This window comes from Archocentrus centrarchus, unplaced genomic scaffold, assembly GCF_007364275.1.
Source record: "Archocentrus centrarchus isolate MPI-CPG fArcCen1 unplaced genomic scaffold, fArcCen1 scaffold_55_ctg1, whole genome shotgun sequence".
Lineage (NCBI taxonomy): Eukaryota > Metazoa > Chordata > Actinopteri > Cichliformes > Cichlidae > Archocentrus > Archocentrus centrarchus.
The window spans coordinates 1,498,553-1,519,106 of NW_022060277.1; the positions used below are offsets into that span (position 1 = coordinate 1,498,553).

At 42.7% G+C, this 20,554-nt stretch overlaps 1 protein-coding gene across 1 annotated transcript in view; it reads right to left on the reverse strand.

The window, feature by feature from the left end:
* tm9sf2 (transmembrane 9 superfamily member 2) overlaps positions 1 to 20,554 on the reverse strand; it is a 37,911-nt gene that overhangs the window by 16,806 nt on the left and 551 nt on the right. The window contains 2 exon segments of the mRNA XM_030725483.1: positions 1,556 to 1,647; positions 1,841 to 1,910. Coding sequence (XP_030581343.1) covers positions 1,556 to 1,647; positions 1,841 to 1,910 — 162 coding nt within the window.

Genomic DNA, 20,554 nt, shown 5'->3' on the forward strand with positions numbered 1-20,554 from the left:
GGAGAGTGAGTGGAAGGCTGATAGATGGACTGTTGCGGTGATGAAGAGAGCCTGAGTGTGAAAGTGAGGCTGTCCATTTAGGGGTGATCTACATTCCTACCCTCACCTATAGTCTCAATGTCTGGTAGGAAATTAAAAAATCAGACAACAGATACAAGCTGTGAAAATTAGGTTCCTCCGAAGGGTTGTTGGGCTCTCCCTTTGAAATAGGGTGAGAAGACTGGTCATGTGGGAAGGACTCAGAGTAGAGCCACTACTCTTCCACAGTGAAGGAGCCAGTTTGAGGTGGTTCAAGCGTCTGACTGGGATGCCTCCTGGATGAGGTGTTTAGGATATGTCTACCAAGAGGAGACCCAGGGGCAGACCAGATAATTATATCTCTTGGCTAGCCTGGAATGTCCTGGTGTCTCCACAGAAGAGTTGGAGGAGGTGATCGGGTAGGGAAGGTCTGAGTGTCTCTGCTCAGACTGCTTCCCAGATCCAGATAAGCAGCCGAAGAAACTGGGATTAGGCTGTAGTCTCAGTAGGTAGAGCAGGTCACCTACTGATTGGAAGGTCAGCGGTTCGATTCCTGGCTACTCCAGCACTCCAGGCTACATGCCAATGTATCCTTAGGCAAGATACTTAACCCCAAGTTGCTCTTGACGGTCCTTTTGTGAATGTGCTTAGTGAATGTAGATAATTAAGCACTTAGCTTAGTCAATCAAGTGGCTTGTCTGAATGGGTGTGCATGGGTAAGTGTAAGTGCTTTGAGTGCTTCAGACTGAGTAGAAAAGCGCTTATAAGAACTAGTCCATTACCACTGCCTCTAGTGTTCTGATAACCACGGGGACCACTGTTACCTTCACCTTCCACATCCTCTCTATTCTTCTGTCGGCCCTTGGTATTTTTTCGAGCTTCCTCTGATGTTGCCATCACTTGGTATGAATCCAATCTATCATCTGGTTTCTTCCTCTGCTTGCCACCACTACTATGTCGGTTGGTAGGATCTTAGCTCAGTCATCGTGACCACCATGGAGGTGTATCCCATTTTGACCTCAGGACTTCCAGGTCAAGTTGGCACAGATGTTCCGTATATATGCCAACAACTTGGTTATAGCGTTGCAGACTCCAGCAGGCCCGGGTGAGAGCACCTCAGTGTTCCCAGACTAGCTGAGAGCTATAATCTCTCCAACGTGCCCGAGGTTGGATGCACTGATACATAATGTCCCCATAATGTTTTTCAATTGGACTCCTGTCTGGGGAATGTGAGGCTCAATCAATGGAATCAACTACTTTTATCATTCAGGAACTGCCTACATGCTCTGGTCACTGTCCTGCACCAGGGCCAGCTACATCAGCATGAGGTCTGACAGCAGTTGTGGTCTGTGTGACCTTCCAAAGATACCTGCCCAGACCATTACTGACCCACTGCCAAACCGTCGTACTAGATGATGTTTTTGTGAATGTCACTTTACCCTGAAAATCATGTTCACCCATGTTTGAACTCGTTGTTGTTGCTGTAAAACTTTCTCCTACTCAGTTGAGATGTCTGCTGTTGCTAAAAATGTGTTACCTTATATGGTGAAGACTCAATCCTCTCCCCCAAAAGAACCTGGCCTAAATTCTCTGATGGACGTTTCATTGTTGTCTCTGAGCAGAAGTCAACCTACAGAAAAAGGAGAAGACTGTTAAAAATGTTCTGACTTGGAATATATATATATATATTATATATTTTTTTTTTTTTTTTTTTTTTTCACTACCCATGTCAGTGTTTTCATTATAACCAAATAACCAAATAAAAATGAGAAAAAAGGCATCAAAATAAAAACAATTCAGAAACATTGGTATAATGCTACTTACGCAGTATATTCATAAGGCAGCACCGATTCCACTGAATCAAGCCTGTTCACAAACAGCTCAATAGTTGACTGAAGGAGAACAAAAGCAGACACATTAGGAAAACAACAGGAAGACAGTTAGGAATATTATTTGTTGGACAAAGATACAATTTTTGTAACTTTGCCTCTGTGTACCACCACAGTGGATTTTAAATCAAACAATCAATACAGAATTGAAGTGTAGACATTTGGTTTTAATCTGAAACATTTAAAAAAAGCATTGCATTAACTATTTAGGAGTTACAGACATTTTCAGAGGCCCAATTAATTTTGAGCCTCTGAAAATGACTGATAAGCAGTTACATAGCTGGCAAGGTGCCTTTCTTTTTACAATGTAAAATACAGATTTATGAAGTTGATTCAAAGTTTTGTATTTGTATTTTATAGCTTTGTATTTTTGCATTTTGTAATGATACAGTTATTAAACACTATTATTATTTATTTAACAAAAATTCTACATATACTTACTGTTTCCATGGGAATTAAGAGGGTAAGTAGCAGCCAGGTGCTGCTAATCAAATACATTTGGTTAACTGAACATCAGTAAGTGTGAGTCATAGGCTTTGTTGTAGTCAATCCAGGCAGTGCACGCACACATGCACACACCACATATATATATATTATAGGGGGGGACTCGAATTTCAAGATGGCGCCGGTGAGGTCAGCAGCTGTCGTACCTGCTCCTACGCTTTGTTTGTATATATTAGGTTTAGCTCTAATTCTGGACTTTATAACTCCGCCTGCTCTGTGTCATATCACGTATGACAGACAGACTCTTTTTAATATCAGAATACAGCACTCTGGCTGTATTCTGACACCTTTTTCTCCCGACCCGACTTGGCCTCGGGAGATCCAGCGTTTCCAGTGGGCCAGCTCAAACAAAGGACCCAGGTCACGGACAAGGCCCCGAGGGAAAAGAGCCGGCGTAAGAGAGAGGCTGAGGCGCAGAGCGCACCAAACGCCACTGCCGAGCATCCTGTTGGCTAATGTCCAGTCACTGGATAACAAGCTGGACGAACTCAGGGCCAGGATACAGTTTCAGAGGGACATAAGGGACTGCAACATCATCTGTCTCACGGAGACATGGCTGACTCCCCTCATACCGGACCACGCCGTACAGCCGTCGGAGTTCTTCAGTGTTCATCGCACGGACAGAACGAGTGAGTCTGGAAAATCAAGAGGAGGAGGTGTGTGCCTAATGATTAATAACAACTGGTGTGACAGTAGGAATGTTTGTCCCTCTGAAACAATCATGTTCACCTAACCTGGAGCTCCTAACCCTGAAATGCCGTCCCCACTACCTGCCCCGCGAGTTCACTTCGGTCATCTTCAGCGCCGTCTATATTCCACCTCAGGCGGACACAAACACTGCACTATCCGAGCTACATGAGGCATTTCCACCTATCAGGCTAACCAGCGTGATGCGGCTCTCATCGTAGCCGGGGACTTTAACAGTGCAAACTTGAAAAAGCTGATACCGGAATTGATTCAACACATCGACTGCCCCACCAGAGGAGAGAGGACCCTAGACCACTGCTACTCTCCATTCAAAGAGGGCTACAAAGCAAAGCCTCTTCCGCCTTTTGGGAAGTCTGACCACCTCTGTCCTTCTCATGCCGAAATACAAACAACGGCTCAGGCAGGAACCCCCTGCTGTGAGAGAAGTGACACGGTGGTCTGATCAAACAGAGGCCGCTCTGCAGGGTGCGTTGGATTCAACCGACTGGGACATGTTTCGCAGCAGCGCGGGCGGAGACATCGAGGAGTTTACGGAAACTGTTGTGGGATTTATTGGGAAAGTTGTTGAAGACACTTCACTTAGGAGGACCATCAGGACTTTTCCCAACCAGAAGCCGTGGGTGGATAAATCTGTCCGCGACGCCCTGAGGTCCCGCACCGTTGCCTACAACTCCGGCCTCGCCTCTGGGAACATGGAGGACTACAAGGTTGCATCATACAACGTCCGCAGAGCGGTGAAAGAGGCTAAACATCGCTACGGCCGCAGACTGGAACAGCAACTACAACAGTCTGACTCCAGGGGACTGTGGCAGGGACTACGCACCATCACGGACTACAAAGCACCACACACACACCCGGTGAGTGCCGACGCTTCTCTGGCTGATGAACTCAACATCTTTTTGCGCGCTTTGAGTCGGGAAGCCGACAGCCCGCTGCGCTCCCGGCCGGAGGGGCGGAGACATCACTGTGACGGAGCGCGACGTGAGGAGGGCGTTTAGACGTGTAAACACCAGGAAAGCGGCTGGACCAGACGGTATTAGCGGACGTGTCCTTAAGACCTGCGCTGACCAGCTGGCACCTGTGTTACACTGATATTCAACCTCTCACTGAAACTGTGTGTGATTCCCACCTGCTTTAAAAAGTCCATCATAGTCCCTGTCCCAAAGAAACCACACCCCAGCAGCCCCAATGACTTCAGGCCCATAGCACTCACCTCTGTGGTGATGAAGTGTTTTGAGAGACTCATCAAGACATTCATCACCTCCTCACTGCCCACCACCTCGACCCACTACAGTTGCATACCGGCCAGACAGATCCACAGATGACGCCATATCCTTCTCTCCTCCACAAGACCCTTCACACATAGACACTGTTAAGGGGAACTATGTGAGAGTGGCTGTTTGTAGATTACAGCTCAGCATTCAACACCATAGTTCCCTCCAGGCTGGTCTCTAAGCTGCTGGACCTGGGCCTGGGGCCCATCCCTGTGCAGGTGGGTTCACAGCTTCCTGACCAGCAGACCACAGGTGGTACGATGTGGTCACCTCACCTCATCCTCCCTCACCCTCAACACTGGATCCCCCAAGGCTGTGTGCTCAGCCCTCTGCTGTACCACTGTACACCCATGACTGCGAGGCCACGTCAGAGTCCAACGTCATCATCAAGTTTGCTGACGACACTGCTGTTGTGGGACTAATCTCTCACAATGAGGAGACAGCCTACAGGAGAGAGGTCTCCCGCCTGGAGAACTGGTGCCAGGAGAACCACCTCCTGCTCAACGTCAGCAAAACAAAGGAACTGATCGTGGACTGCAGCAGGAAGCAGCAGAGGGACTACCATCCACTTGTCATCAGTGGTGCTGAGGTGGAAAGAGTGGACACCTTCAAATACCTGGGAGTGACCATCTCACAGGACCTGTCCTGGACTCATCACATAAACATCACTGTGAAGAAGGCCAGACAGCGTCTCTACCTCCTCAGGCGGCTGAGAGACTTCAAGCTCCCACTCAAGGTGCTCAGGAACTTTTACACCTGCACCATCGAGAGCATCATGCGTGGGAGCATCACTACCTGGATGGGAAACTGCACCAAGCAGGACTTCATGGCCCTAAAAAGGGTGGTTCGTTCAGCTGAACGGACCATCAGAACCACCCTCCCAACCTGCAGGACATTTACACCAAGCAGTGCAGGCTGAGGGCCATGAAGATCCTAAAACAGCCCAGCCACCCCGGACACTCTCTCTTCTCCCTGCTCCCATCAGGCCGGCGTTACCGCTGCCTGAGGACTAAGACTGAAAGGTTGAAGAAGAGTTTTTACCCACAAGCCATCCGTCTGCTCAACTCTGAGCCCTAACTGGACCATTATTGCACAGTGTAAATATTATAATTTAAAAAGTGTGTATAGTGTATAGTATATAGAGTATGTGTGAATTACTTTTTTTTTTTTATTTTTATTCTTCTTATTTATTGTGTGTGTATAAGGTTGCAGGTACAAAATACATTTCACTGTGCATTGTACTGTGTATAACTGTGCATGTGACAATAAACACTATCTTATCTATTAAAAAAATTAATCAAATGAATTACAAGCTTTGTAATTAATCGAAATTAATCGCATTTTAATCACATTTGAACATTTAACATGATAAATATTCATTTAAGTTTAGTTGATGAATGAATCAATATACATAAGCTTAAACTTCAAAATGTTGTTTATTTCCCACCAGTCTACTACACAGACCAACGAAGGGTGGAAGTGCTCCTGTGATAAGCAAACTCCTGAAATTAAAGTTAAGCATCATAACTGGATAGTTTTATTCAACATTAATGTCTCACTTGATATAGTTGAAAATTAATCATTCTCTCAGCTGTATTCCTTGATTTTGAAATGTGTATGCTTGTTCTAACAGCTTATTGTGAATAAAAGAATTAAAATTAAACCACAAAAAGGAGCAAAAGTTCGTTCTCTGTTTAACCAGCTGTTTTTACACAGCTGTGCTTCGCCCTGTCACGGTTGCTAGGCGACAGCTAGCAGATGTGAGGGAGGTGAGGGCAGGTGATGCTGATATGAAGGCTAGCTGCTCACTTCCTCCCTTTGCAGTCTTTGTGGGCTGCGAAGGACGTGGCCCCTGAATTTGGACATTGTGCATCGATATAATCTGTATGCCAGGAACTCGTGCACTGAGAAACGTTCCACGGTGCAAAGTGCGATTAAAATGCGTTAAAATTTTTAATTCGTTAATTTCCCCGTAATTAATTAATCGAAATTAACGCGTAAAATTCCCACCCCTAATATATACATACATATATATACACACACACACACACACACACTCCTCCGTGAATCGCCACCTTATCGTGGTGGGTTTGTGTGTCCCAGTGATCCCAGGAGCTATGTTGTCCGGGGGCTTGTCCCCCTGGTAGGGTCTCCCATGGCAAATTTGTCCTGGGTGAGGGTTCAGACAAAGAGTGGTTCAGAAGACCCCTATGTTCGTAACATCAAGGGAACATTTTACCCTGCCCGGGATAGGGTTACCGGGGCCCCACCCTGGAGCCAGGCCTGGGGAGGCAGCTCAAGGGAGAGCGTCTGGTGGCCGGGCATTAGCCCATGGTGCTCGGCTGAGCACAGCCCGAAGAGGTTACATGGGCCCGCCCTCCTGTAGGCCCACACCCGCAGGAGGCGTCGTAGGGGTCGGGTGCAGTGTGTGTCGGGCGGTGGCCGAGGGCGGAAGCCATGGCGGACCGATCCCGGCTATTGAAACTGGCTACTGGGACATGGACTGTCACCTCTCTGGTGGGGAAGGAGCCTGAGCTAGTGCATGAGGTTGAGAGATACCAGCTAGATATAGTTGGGCTCACCTCAAAGCATGGTCTGGGCTCTGGAACCAGTCTCCTGGAGAAGGGCTGGACTCTGTTCCAGTCTGGAGTTGCCCTCGGTGAGAGGTGGCAAGCTGGGGTGGGTATTCTTGATCCCCCCGGCTTGCTGCTGTACGTAGGAGTTTTCACCGGTGGACGAGAGGGTAGTTTCTCTGTGCCTTCGGGCTGGGGAAAGGGTCCTGACTGTTGTTTGCGCGAGGGGCATGATTGGGAGGAACGGGCTGGCCCCAATCTGAACCCGAATGGTGTTTTGTTATTGGACTTCTGTGCAAACCAGAAGAGAGGAGCTGAGCTGTCAACTGATCACCACCTGGTGGTGAGTTGGATCAGGTGGCGGGGGAAGTTGCTGGACAGACCTGGTGCACCTAAACGTATTGTGAGGGTGCGCTGGGGAACGCCTGCAGAAGCCCCGGTCTGGGAGATCTTCAACTCCCACCTCCGGCAGAACTTCGACAGCATTCCAAGGGAGGCTGAGGACATTGAGTCCGGACGGACCATGTTCCGCACCTCCTCCTTGAGGCTGCTGCTCAGAGCTGGTGGCTGCAAGGTGGTTGGTGCCTGTTGTGGTGGTAACCCCCGAACCAGATGGTGGTCACCGGAGGTGAAGGGAGCCATCGAGCTGAAGAAAGAGTCCTATCGGGCTGGTTAGCCTGTGGGACTCCGGAGGCAGCTGACAGGTATCGGCAGGCCAGCGGAATGCAGCTCGGACAGTGGCCGAAGCAAAAACTCGGGTGTGGAAGGAGGTTCAGTGAGGCTATGGAAAAAGACTTTGGACGGCATCGAAGCGATTCTGGCAACCGTCAGGCGACTAGGAGGGGAAAGCAGTGCTCCACTCACACGGTTTATATTGTGGGTGGGGTGCTGCTGACTTCAGCTGAGGCTATAGTCGGACGCTGGAAGGAATACTTCGAGGACCTCCTTAATCCCACTGACACGCCTTCTGTAGGGAAGCAGACTCTGGGGATGAGGGGGATGACTTGCCCCTCACTGGGGTGAGGTCAATGAGGTGGTTAAACAACTCCTTGGTGGCAGGGCCCCTGGGGTGGATGAGGTTTGCCCTGAGTTCATGAAGGCTCTGGATGTTGCAGGGCTGTCTTGGTTGACACGCCTCTGCAACATCGCATGGAGATCTGCGGCGGTGCCACTGGACTGGCAGACTGGGGTGGTGGTCCCCATCTTTAAGAAAGGGGACCAGAAGGTGTGCTCCAACTATTGGGTGATCACACTCCTCAACCTATGCCAGGGAGCTGGAAAGGAGAGTTTGTCCATTAGTCAAACCTTGAATGCAAGAAGAACAATGTGGTTTACATCCTGGTCGCGGAATGCTGAACCAGTTCTTATCCTCTCAAGGATATTTGAGTGTGCCTGGAAGTTTGGCAATCCAGGCTACATGTTTTGTGGAAACTGGAGAAAGGGCAGTCGATAGTGTACCCCAGGGTATCCTCTGGGGAGAGTGTGGCTCATGGTTACAAGCCATTCAGTCTTTGTACAATTGCAGCGAGAGCTTGGTCCACATGCCAGCAATAAGTTCTGTGCTTAGGTTGCTGCTGCCACAACCCAGCCCCGGAAAGGAGGAAGAATGGATGGATGAAACAATTTGTGAACTGGAAAACTAACTAAACTAAGCAAAGTAAAATTAAAAAAAAAAAACTAGAAAAAAAAGTTGGGAAAATATCCTAGTTTAGTCAGTTTGTTAAAATTTGTTATCACAGCAAACTAATGAGGATTTGATGATCTGATACTGCGATACTGAGAGTCAACAGCTTTCAAAAATGCTGCATTTTAATTGCAATAGCTATGTGGAGTTTTCCTGAATCTTGACTCACATATGCCTCTCCATACAATATAATTAAAAAGACTAAATGAGAACTGAAAATAATAAAACTAAGCTAAAACTAATCATTTTCAAACAATAATGACTAACCTAAACCCAATCTAGAAACTAACTGAAGCTAAACTGAATACAGATCATTAAGAAGATCCTCCCGTGTAATTTTGCACTGATCCATCACCTTTCTGATGCTCACCCCATGAGGAATGAGTCTTGCATGGAGCTCCAGACAGTGAATGATGGTCATTTTATATTTATTCTATTTAGAATGAATCATTTCCACTGATGAATCACACCAACAGCTGTCACCTTCTCACCAAGGCAAACAGCCAGTCTGTAGGAGCCAGAATTGTGGCTGGGTTGTAGGGTGTCACATGCAAGTCAATAACTTTCACGTATTTTATGTGTTTTTTCTGGCTTTGGTTGATATTCTGTATGTACATTAAAATGAAAACTACCATGTTTATTTCTTTGGAAGTGAGCAAACTTAGAAATTAGAAATGCACAATTATATTTTTCATTAAAAATAAATTGCATTCACTTTAAGATGCATTGTGCATTTGATATTTACTGTGATGATCACATTAATGTTAAAAATACATTTGATTAGTTTCAAACTTGTATTTTTATGGGTCATTACTTTAACTGTGAGACAGACAACCAAGGTGATGCTAACGCAGTAATATTTTGTCAAGTGATTCACATTTCAGAAGGTGTACATCCCCAAGAAAATACAATAGATATATATATATATAGATAAATACAAGGCCTGAGGTATAATATAGATGTAGATATAGGCCTCAGCCGTAAACTACTACCTTAATATACAGAGTATATCAGTGCATATGTGACTTCTAATACTAATAATAAATTAATACTATGACTACTAATAAAATAAAAAAACCCAACACATCCTACTATAAGTAGTTTGCAAAATATACTCTACAAAACCTTTGCACCTAACTAGTCCCACACAGTTTCTTACAGAAACACCATTCAAACTTAAAAAAAAGTTTGTGCTAATTATAATTATGTTTTTATGAATTGTTGTACAAGTTGTTATATGAACAGAGATGTGTCTGTGTAAAGAGGAAACCTTTGTATGACATCTCAAGAGGTGTTTTATCCTAATCTCAGAGTGAGCAGGAGTGTGAACTACTGAACCTGTTAGAGACAGGAACTAGTGAGCTGTAAACAACCTGTAAATTATTCCTGTCTCCTTTCCAGAGATGGGAATTTCAGAGATATAAACATCACATTCCAGTCCCATGGGAAGTCACGGAGAATGTTTTCTGTCTTTACCTGGCTCTCAGGCTGGGCAGTTTATCACATGCATTCTGTTTGTATAAAGAGTGACTTGCTGAGATGGCCGGTGAGCACTCGCTGATGCCTGAGCTGAGAGCGACTGCTCCTCTTACAAGAATTAAACTCTTACTATGAGAGCTGGTCGAGTGGCCTGATTATTTGATATTTGAAGAAGTTTTCCAACAAAAGTCCAAAGCGATTGGCTTGATTGCACAATGCCTGCTTCTATACAGTTTTGTTTCTATAAAGCTCTGTTGTTTTTGAAGTATTTAACAACACAAAAAATTACCATTCATTTTAATGGGTGGAATATTCAGAGCTGGAGTTGGAAACTGAGAGCACAAGAAGCAGAAAAACCCATCTGAAAAAATCTGTTTTCAACTTTCACCCTACAGCCATCATTTTAGGGATGATTCACAATTATCAACATTTTCCAAAGCGTATGACAGGGATTGGGGGGTGTTACACCCAGCCTACACTTTTCAAATAGTTAGAAAATGTCAGTCGGTCTGTGTAATATAAGCCCTGCTGTCTGACCGCCGATGCCCGAGGCATCCACACCACTGCGCCATTGTGTGGTCTGCAGAAAAATGGCCTCACTTCTTGCAGATCAGTTCAAAGGCGTCATTGAATCCTCTAAAATAGTCCATCATCGATTCACAAAATGACTCTACTGACGATATTAGACAGGAACAAGCTGTGAGTGCGGCACAGCAGGTGTGGAAAGCAGCCAAAGCCGCCGGAGATAAATTCAAGAAGTGGAAGCATTGTTCCAAAAATAGAAACCGTATACAGTCAAACTGCAGAAAACGATGATGGATTTTATTCTACATGTTCCTGGACTGTTTTCATCTATGCTGGCCCGGATATTTGTGCAGAATCTGGTGATCGGTGGCCGGCACTGTTACCAAATTTTGTGCAATAAAACTCGCTGTCAGCTGTCTCAAAAGTTGCTAAAGGTCGAATCGAGGTCCAAGGGTGTGAGGGCTGTCCCCCTCGGTGCCAAAGAGAGGTCCGGGCGATGCCACAGCGTATGAAGGCACCCAGTACGAGCGTTGTATGTACATAAAACATGGTGACAGCGGAGTTTTCAGGTTTCCGGTGTTGTGTCAAAAAGGATTATATATAAAATGACTTGTTCTTACCCTCATTAATAAAGAATATATTGTAGCGTCTGTTAAGATGTTGAAGAAGATGGCGACAGATTGCCAGCAAAAGTTGCCCTTTTATTAACAATTAAATGGTTGCTGTGCACCACAACACATTCAAGGACCAACAAAACGGTGGGAAATCACAGAACTTCTGCACAGATCCATCTAACTTTAACAGAATCACTACAATATGAAAGTCACTTTGCCAAAACTGACTGCAGCTTCTAACATGTGGACAGAAATGTTCTTTATGACTCAAAATGAGTTGATATGAGTCATAAGAGATGTTTGAGATATGTTTGACAGATTATAGGCCTGCACGTCATTTACAATATAAATACCAGCAATAAGACCAGCTCCATTGCCACTGTGTGCAGTGTGGCAGCGTGTGCATTCTGCGTACATGCAGCAGTACACATTCACTTTAAAATTAAAATCAGTTTTTGGACTTTATAAATTCAAATATAAAGGTATATTACAGGGTGTACCCTGCATCTCGCCCTATGACAGCCCTCCTGTGACCCTGAAAAGGATAAGAGAAACAGAATGGATGGATGGATTTTTAATACTGCAACAATACAATGTTTAGATAGGTAGGAAAGAGTGTATTTGATACCAAAATCTACGGAATTTTTCAACACCAGGATGTTTTTCTCCAGAACCCTGCAAGGGACATGGGAGGAAAAAAACAGATGTAGACACTCAGTTTGAGCTTTTATTTTATGAATATATATATAATATAGATAAACAGATGTGTATCCTCCATCACTGTAGTTGTTTATGAGTGGCTGAGAGGAGAAGGGGGCGGGGCAGCGCTGTGTGTGTGTTTGTGGTGATCAGTGAAGCAGTGATGCTGTGAGAGTGACACAGTCAGTCAGGTTCATTCCTTCATGCCTGAACAGTTTTGGTTACAGCCAACAGGAACCAATGAATTATAAACTAAAGGCGACTTTTGCTGCAATCTCTCGCCGATCCTTTCAGCGTCCTGACGGACACTGCCGTATCAAGATTAACGTGGAAGCGCACGGCCTAAAACGAAAACGTTTTGCAAGATCTCGCAAAAGTACATCTTTTTTTCTCCCATGTCCCTTGTGAGGTTCCATAGTTTTGATACTTCCTGTTACAGTACAATACCAAAGAACCAGGTGAAATTAAATGTCAGGAAAAAAGATCAACATTTTCTGAAAATGAGTACGCTTTGAAAATGTTGATAATTGTGAATCAACCATTACCTACAAATGTCTCTTCTTTCAAAACTTTCAAAATCTTCATCAAAGTCAGCAGATGTGCACTTTTTGACCTGTAGTCAGAGGAGAGCCATCTCCTATACTTTTTTTTTGTTCTTGAAGAAAAAAAAACTGAATCACAATGCTAAATGAGGAGATACAACAAATACTTAAAGATTTATACATCTGTCTACACAGATGTGTCTAACATATCCCCTTTTTGTCTGCCAGCACTGTAGCAAAACCAGGGCATTACTGGAGCGTGAAGACACTACAGTGAAATAGCATCCTGATACCCAAATGGGTTTTTCAAGTTTTACTGTCTTTTCACTTTTTTATAAACCAAAAATTAAGGTTCACAAGGGCCCTGTCTTTGTAAGAAATGTGAATGTTTCGATGTACTTGAAATTGATTAATTTATATCGTTATTGTAATCTGTAGTTACAACAAAACTCTTCATTCAAAATTAACCCACCTGTTTCTAGGTGTCAGTGGGATAATTATCTGAGTGAATAGTGTATACAGAGTGGGAAAAGAAAAGAAAAACTGTGACATGCTATTTATTTTTCCCATTTTATTAAAGAATTATAGACTGAATTCACTGTGGTAATTAAGTACAAGATAAAAGTCAGAGCACACATAAAACAATGGTGTTTATATATGATTAGAAATTTATTAAAACATATAAATATACAACTGCTCAAGGGTCTTATAATAAGAAGAAATATGCCTGTTACAAACACTCCTGATAGTTACTTCCTCCAAACCAGCAACATGTTTGTTAGATCCCATTCCTACTAGACTGTTCAAAGAAGTCTTTCCAATTATTGATGCTTCAATCTTAAAAATGATCAATCAGTCTTTATTAGTTGGCTATGTACCACAGACCTTCAAGGTGGCTGTAATTAAACCTCTGCTTAAAAAGCCATCACTGACCCAGCTGTCTTAGCTAATTATAGGCCAATCTCCAACCTTCCTTTTCTCTCAAAGATTCTTGAAAGAGTAGTTGTAAAACAGCTAACTGATCATCTGCAGAGGAACGGTTTATTTGAAGAGTTTCAGTCAGGTTTCAGAATTCATCACAGTACAGAAACAGCATTAGTGAAGGTTACAAATGATCTTCTTACAGCCTCTGACAGTGGACTCATCTCTGTGCTTGTCCTGTTGGACCTCAGTGCAGCTTTGATACTGTTGATCATAACATTTATTACAGAGATTAGAGCATACTATAGGTATTAAAAGGTACTGCACTGCAGTGGTTTGAATCATATTTATCTCATAGACTCCAATTTGTTCATGTAAATGGGGAGTCTTCTTCACACACTAAGGTTAATTATGGAGTTCCACAGGGCAGTGTTAATTTTGTTGACAAAATATTTTGATCAGTTTTTGCCAACGACCTTTTCTTCCATGACAAAAATGAGATAACTAAAATAAACCCACCTGAAAGGATAAAAACGAAGACGAAATTAATTAACACTTTCGTCTTGACGAAAGTGTTAATTAATTTCGCAAGAAGATTAATTTACACTTTCGGAAATGGTTTGGTCTTGATGAATCGTCACCATTTTTATCCTTTTAGGTGGTTTTAATTTAGTAATCGCATCATTTTCTTCATGAAAAAAAAAGGGTCGTTGAACGAAATTAACACTGCCACAGGGTTCTGTGCTAGGACCAATTTTATTTACATTATACATGCTTCCCTTAGGCAGTATTATTAGAAAGCATTGCATCAGTTTTCATTTTTATGCAGATGATACTCAGCTTTACCTATCAATGAAGCCAGATGATGCACACAATTAGTTAAACTGCAGGAATGTCTTAAAGACATTAAGGCCTGGATGACCTCTAATTTCCTGCTTCTAAATTCAGATAAAACTGAAATTCTTGTTCTCGGCCCCACAAATCTTAGAAACATGGTGTCTGTGAGAAATCTTGGAGTCATTTTTGACCAGGATATGTCCTTCAATGCACATATTAAACAAATATGTAGGACTGATTTTTTTGCATTTGTGCAATATTTCTAAAATTAGAAACATCCTTTCTCAGAGTGATGCTGAAAAGCTAATTCATGCATTTATTACTTCTAGGCTGGATTATTGTAATTCATTATTATCAGGCTGTCCTAAAAGCTCCCTGAAAAGCCTTCAGCTGATTGAAAAATCCAACCAGTCACAGCAGATGACTGCCCCTCCCTGAGTGTGGTTCAGCTGGAGGTTTTCTTCCTGTTAAAGCGGGTCATCTGATTGTTGGGTTTTCTCTATGTTATTGTAGGGTCTTTACAATATAAAGCCTCTTGAGGTCACTGTTGTGATTTGGCCCTATTTAAATAAATCTGAATTGTGTTGCCAGCTGAAACAGATAAGATGAATCTTTGTTGAAATTTCAGGATGCTACATCTGAAGGCGTGTTAAAACAAGTTATAAAACAATGAAACACAGGCAATATAAAAGCAAAGATTTAATAAAAACGGGGCTGATGTCATAACATGTAATAAATGGCAATAATCAGACATTTTCCTAGAATAACACAATGTTATTGTATCTGACAATTATACTACATGTCAGTATTAGAAGTGTGTATTTGTGTGTTCTTTAGGCCTATGGAAAGAAGCTGTTTCCTGATCTACTTGTACTTTTGATGCTTCTTTACCTCCTTCCAGAGGGCAGTGGGTAGTCAAGTGGTAGTCAGGATGGAGGTGGTCTCTCATGATTCTCTTTGCTCTGGAGACATTAAGATCTTACAATCTCATCCAAAGAGGATAAAGATCATCCTATAGTCCTTTCAAATGACTATCAGTCTCTCCAGTCTTTTCTTGTCAGCCACTGTACAGCCAGTGTACCACACACTAACAGCATACGTCAGTACACCCTCAACTGCAGAGAGGTAAAAGGTCATCAGCAGCCATTCCTCCAGTTTATTCCACCTTAAAACCCTCAGGAAATAGAGGCACTGCTGAGCCTTCTTTGCCACAGAGGTTGTTAGCTGACCACGAAAGATCCTCAGAGATGTGAGTTCCTATAAATTAAAATTTCTCTCCACTCAATTCAATTTTATTTATATAGCACCAAATCACAACAAATAGTCATGTCAAGGTGCTTTATATTGTAGGTAAAGACCCTACAATAATACAGAGAAAACCCAACAGTCAAAATGACCCCCTATGAGCAGCACTTGGTGACAGTGGGAAGGAAAAACTCCCTTTAACAGGAAGAAACCTCCATCAGAACCAGGCTCAGGGAGGGGGGTCATCTGCTGAGGGGAGAGAGACAGAGATTAATAATAACTAATGATTAAATGCAGAGTGGAGAGCAGAGCAGCCTCCATTGTTATGGAGAGGATTGAGTCACGTGTCTCTGTCATTCAGTCCTTTCTTCAAGTCTTAAATTACCGTCAGAGTTATCACATTACTGAAAGCACAATGAACAAAACTGGTAGGCAGAAAATAATTCACTTTGAAATATTTACTCTATTCCATCAAAATATAAGGATGAGTAATAGGAAGTAACTGCTGCTGATTAGCACACAATGTTAAAAACCAATGAACAGCAGCGGCATGGCCTGACTATTAACAAGCTTAAAATATGTCAAAGAGGCAAGAGGTAAAGGTTGTGTTAATACTAATGCTTCATTATTTCACTTTTAAATAAATATACAAACAATTATCTACATGTATGTCACTTTGACATAACAAGACTCATCACTGATGGGGATATCCTCCCATGATTAATGAGAATATAGAACACAATTAGGAATCTGGTCAACGTTACAGCTCTGTTTTGTAAGGGAAAACCCTTCAGCAGATGTCTGGTTATCTTCTGCAAAACTATTCTGCCCCAATCTGGAGGCCTTGCTCTAAACTTTTATCTAAATATTTTAGTTCACCCTGGGTTAGTGAAGATAGGAGATCTTCCAGCAAAAACACGTTTTCTATATAAATACTCATTAAATAACAATTGTAATCATGCTGTCAGAGATATTCTGTGATTATCGTTAACATTTCTACAAATACTTTCTGGTAACCACATCAGAACAGACAAACATTTCCAAACAGATAAGAGAAAGTACTGCACTCTGTACAAGGGTGTGTACTACATAATGTCTATTTATACAATAGAAAGAATAATGCATACTTACAAGGTACTCACATCATGTTACACTCGTGTGTGTACAGGAATACTACTGCATAACCTCCTGATATCAATGCATTATGTATAACATCACTATAATCATAAGGCGGCCATGTTGTTTACATTTGAGCAATATTGCTGAGCTGTAGGTATGGCTTTAATATTGCTCAATGATGAGTCATAGTCTGTACTCTATGGCCATGATTCATCCCTGACCTGTTAACTGATGCTCAGCTAATCAGAAGTTGGCATCACAGGCTAACCAATCAGGCTGCAGCCTCAAACTGCTGCTTCTATAAACAGACGGACTCTTTACTTCAAGTTTCTCACCATCAGCTGCTGCCAGCTGTTCAGGGACCGAGGTCAGCTGATAGATATGGGGAATCCCACTTTCTCCATTTCACTCAATGCTTAAGTAGGGGCGCCTGGGTGGCTTAATGGTGAAGCCGGCGACCACATATGTATGGCGCTTTGCGGTGCGGGCGGCGCGGGTTTGCGTCCCGGCCTGTCGCCAATTTGCCCGCGTGTCTTCCCCTGTATCTTTCCCCCATTTCCTGTCTCTCTCTCCACTGCTAGCAAAAGCCGCTGTGGCCAAAAACCCAAAAAAAAAAAAAAAATAAATAATGCTCAAGGAGGTTTAGCCAATCACAGCACAATAGGATCACATTCAATTTAATTTTATTTTATTTCTATAGCACCAAATTATACCACCTCAAGATGCTTTATACTGCAAGTTAAACCCTACAATAATACAGAGAATCACATGATTTGGCAAAGCCAATCAGACATGAGAAAGAGGCTGCATATCATTAGCATATATTATCATAGCATTAGCAGCCCCAAATCCTCCATGTTGTTTACTCTCCACTTCAGATAAATACAAAGTGTACAAAGGTACTAAACTTCCAGGAATATGAATATTGTGTTGCACATCTTTGAAGTGTACAGAACACCTGTCATGGCTCCCTGTGGTACTGAAGTTTATAGACCGGAAAGGTAATCACAGACACCTGAATGGACGGCATGACAACAATGTCTTCCCACATTATATTGGACGGGAGGATAATAACTATTACACATCAATTAATTTTTTGACTACTAATTATCAGAAAAGTTTTGTTGCCATGTATTCACACATTCTTACTGCCTGCTAAGACCGTGTGGGAACTATCTGACAGCTACATGAATCACATGACGACTCTAACCCCGCTGGCAACTGACAAGAGCTGCGTTACACACAATGACATTACTGTGGTAACTTTAGCTGCTGCTTAACTAGACAGACACTTCATTTATTAAGGGGAAATCAAAACATCCAGCAGCTCCACTTAAAAAAAAATCCTCCAGTCACAACCATAAATAAATAAAAAACTAAGTAAATTATATTACAAAATAGTGATAAGAAAATACAAGATAAAAGATTGTAGCAGGAAGCAAAATGTGTATGAGGGTGTTAAATCATCTTATTTCAGTGGAGACAAAGGGTCTCCACTGGGGCTGAGGGGAGAGAGACAGGACAAAAAAACACACTGTGGAAGAGAGACAGAGATTAATAATGATTAAATGCAGAGTGGCGTATAAACAGTAAATAAGGTGAATGAAAAGAAACAGTGCATCATGGAAAACCCCCAGCAGCCTATTCCTATAGCAGCATAACTGAGGGAGGGTTCAGGGTCACCTGATCCAGCCCCAACTATAAGCTTGATCAAAAAGGAAAGCCTAATCTTAAAAATAGGGTCTTTGAGATAAGATGGTGCCTGATTATTCAAGACCTTGTAGGTGAGGAGAAGGATTTTAATTTCTAGATTTAACAGGGAGCCAATGAAGAGAAGCCAATATGGGAGAAATATGCTCTCTCTTTCTAGTCCCCTGTCAGTACTCTAGCTGCAGCATTTTGGATCAGCTGAAGGCTTTTCAGGGAGCTTTTAGGACAGCCTGATAATAATGAATTACAATAATCCAGCCTAGAAGTAATAAATGCAAAAGTAATAAATGATAAAGCTGAGTATCATCTGCATAACAATGAAAATTGATGCAGTGCTTTCTAATAATACTGCCTAAGGGAAGCATGTATAATGTAAATAAAATTGGTCCTAGCACAGAACCCTGTGGAACTCCATAATTAACCTTAGTGTGTGAAGAAGACTCCCCATTTACATGAACAAATTGGAGTCTATGAGATAAATATGATTCAAACCACTGCAGTGCAGTACCTTTAATACCTATAGTATGCTCTAATCTCTGTAATAAAATGTTATGGTCAACAGTATCAAAGCTGCACTGAGGTCCAACAGGACAAGAACAGAGATGAGTCCACTGTCAGAGGCTGTAAGAAGATCATTTGTAACCTTCACTAATGCTGTTTCTGTACTGTGATGAATTCTGAAACCTGACTGAAACTCTTCAAATAAACCGTTCCTCTGCAGATGATCAGTCCCAACTTTTTTTAATACATGTTGCTGCCATCAATAACATTGATACATTTTTATGTTCTTTTGTTCATAAAACACAGGTTTATGAGATTTGTTTTTCTTTACATTTTACACAGTGTGCCGACTGTTTTGGAATTGGGTTTGTATATTCAGATCTACCACTGCTTTACACTGATGCCATGTAGCACTTACATAGCCTTATTGTCACTTAAAGCACTTTCAACTTAACTCTCATTCTGTAACCCGTGTCTCACAGCACACAGTGATGGACTGCTCATCTGACACTTGAAACAAAACATATCCACAAAGAAAGCCATTTCCACTAACCTGTTAACGGTATACTGTAGAGATATATGCCATACTGTATATTGTTACTATCTGTGCTTTGAATTTGCAGTGAGAAGCACTCTAGTACATGCTGTGGATGCGCGGCATGCTTTCATGTCTGAGGAAGGTTAGTGTGCAGTGTGGCCGAACTCAGGTTTGGTACCAGAAAAGGGGAACCAGGGGCCAGGCTGTCACTATTACCATCGTTCATTCCTCTGTCACTGGTCCTTATAGACTACGAGTACATCACTGCAGTTTGTAGCATAGTGATTAGATTTATATAAACGTTACTCACAATAATCAGACACGCGGCGGCTCCGACAATGTCGTGTGTGTGTGTGTGTGTATGTATGTAACTCTGTCACGTCTCTGGCAGTGCTCCTCCTGTTCCTCCTTGCACAAAGGTGGAGGTAGCGGTCCTGCTGCTGGGTTGTTGCCCTCCTACGGCCTCCTCCACGTCTCCTGGTGTACTGGCCTGTCTCCTGGTAGCGCCTCCAGCCTCTGGACACTACGCTGACAGACACAGCAAACCTTCTTGCCACAGCTCACATTGATGTGCCATCCTGGATGAGCTGCACTACCTGAGCCACTTGTGTGGGTTGTAGAGTCCATCTCATGCTACCACGAGTGTGAAAGCACCACCAACATTCAGAGGTGAACAAAACATCAGCCAGAAAGCATAGGTACTGAGAAGTGGTCTGTGGTCCCCACCTGCAGAACCACTCCTTTATTGAGTGTGTCTTGCTAATTGCCAATAATTTCCACCTGTTGTCTATTCCATTTGCACAACAACATGTGAAACTGATTGACAATCAGTGTTGCTTCCTAAGTGGACAGTTTGATTTCACAGAAGTTTGATTTACTTGAGTTATATTGTGTTGTTTAAGTGTTCCCTTTGTTTTTTTGAGCAGTATAGGAGTCTGTGTTATTGTACCTAAATTATAATCAATCCTGTGCTTTCTGGCCACTTCAAATATCTTTATATAACTGATGTTATATTTGCTGCAGCCTTCTGAGCCAGATTTCTGTTTAAAAAGACATTTTTAATGTCAATGACAGTTTTTACCTTGATTAAAAAAACAAATATATAAAAGTCACTTTGCCAAAAACTGAGTGCAGCTTCTACCTTGTGATAGAAACGCTGTTTCTCTCTCAAAAT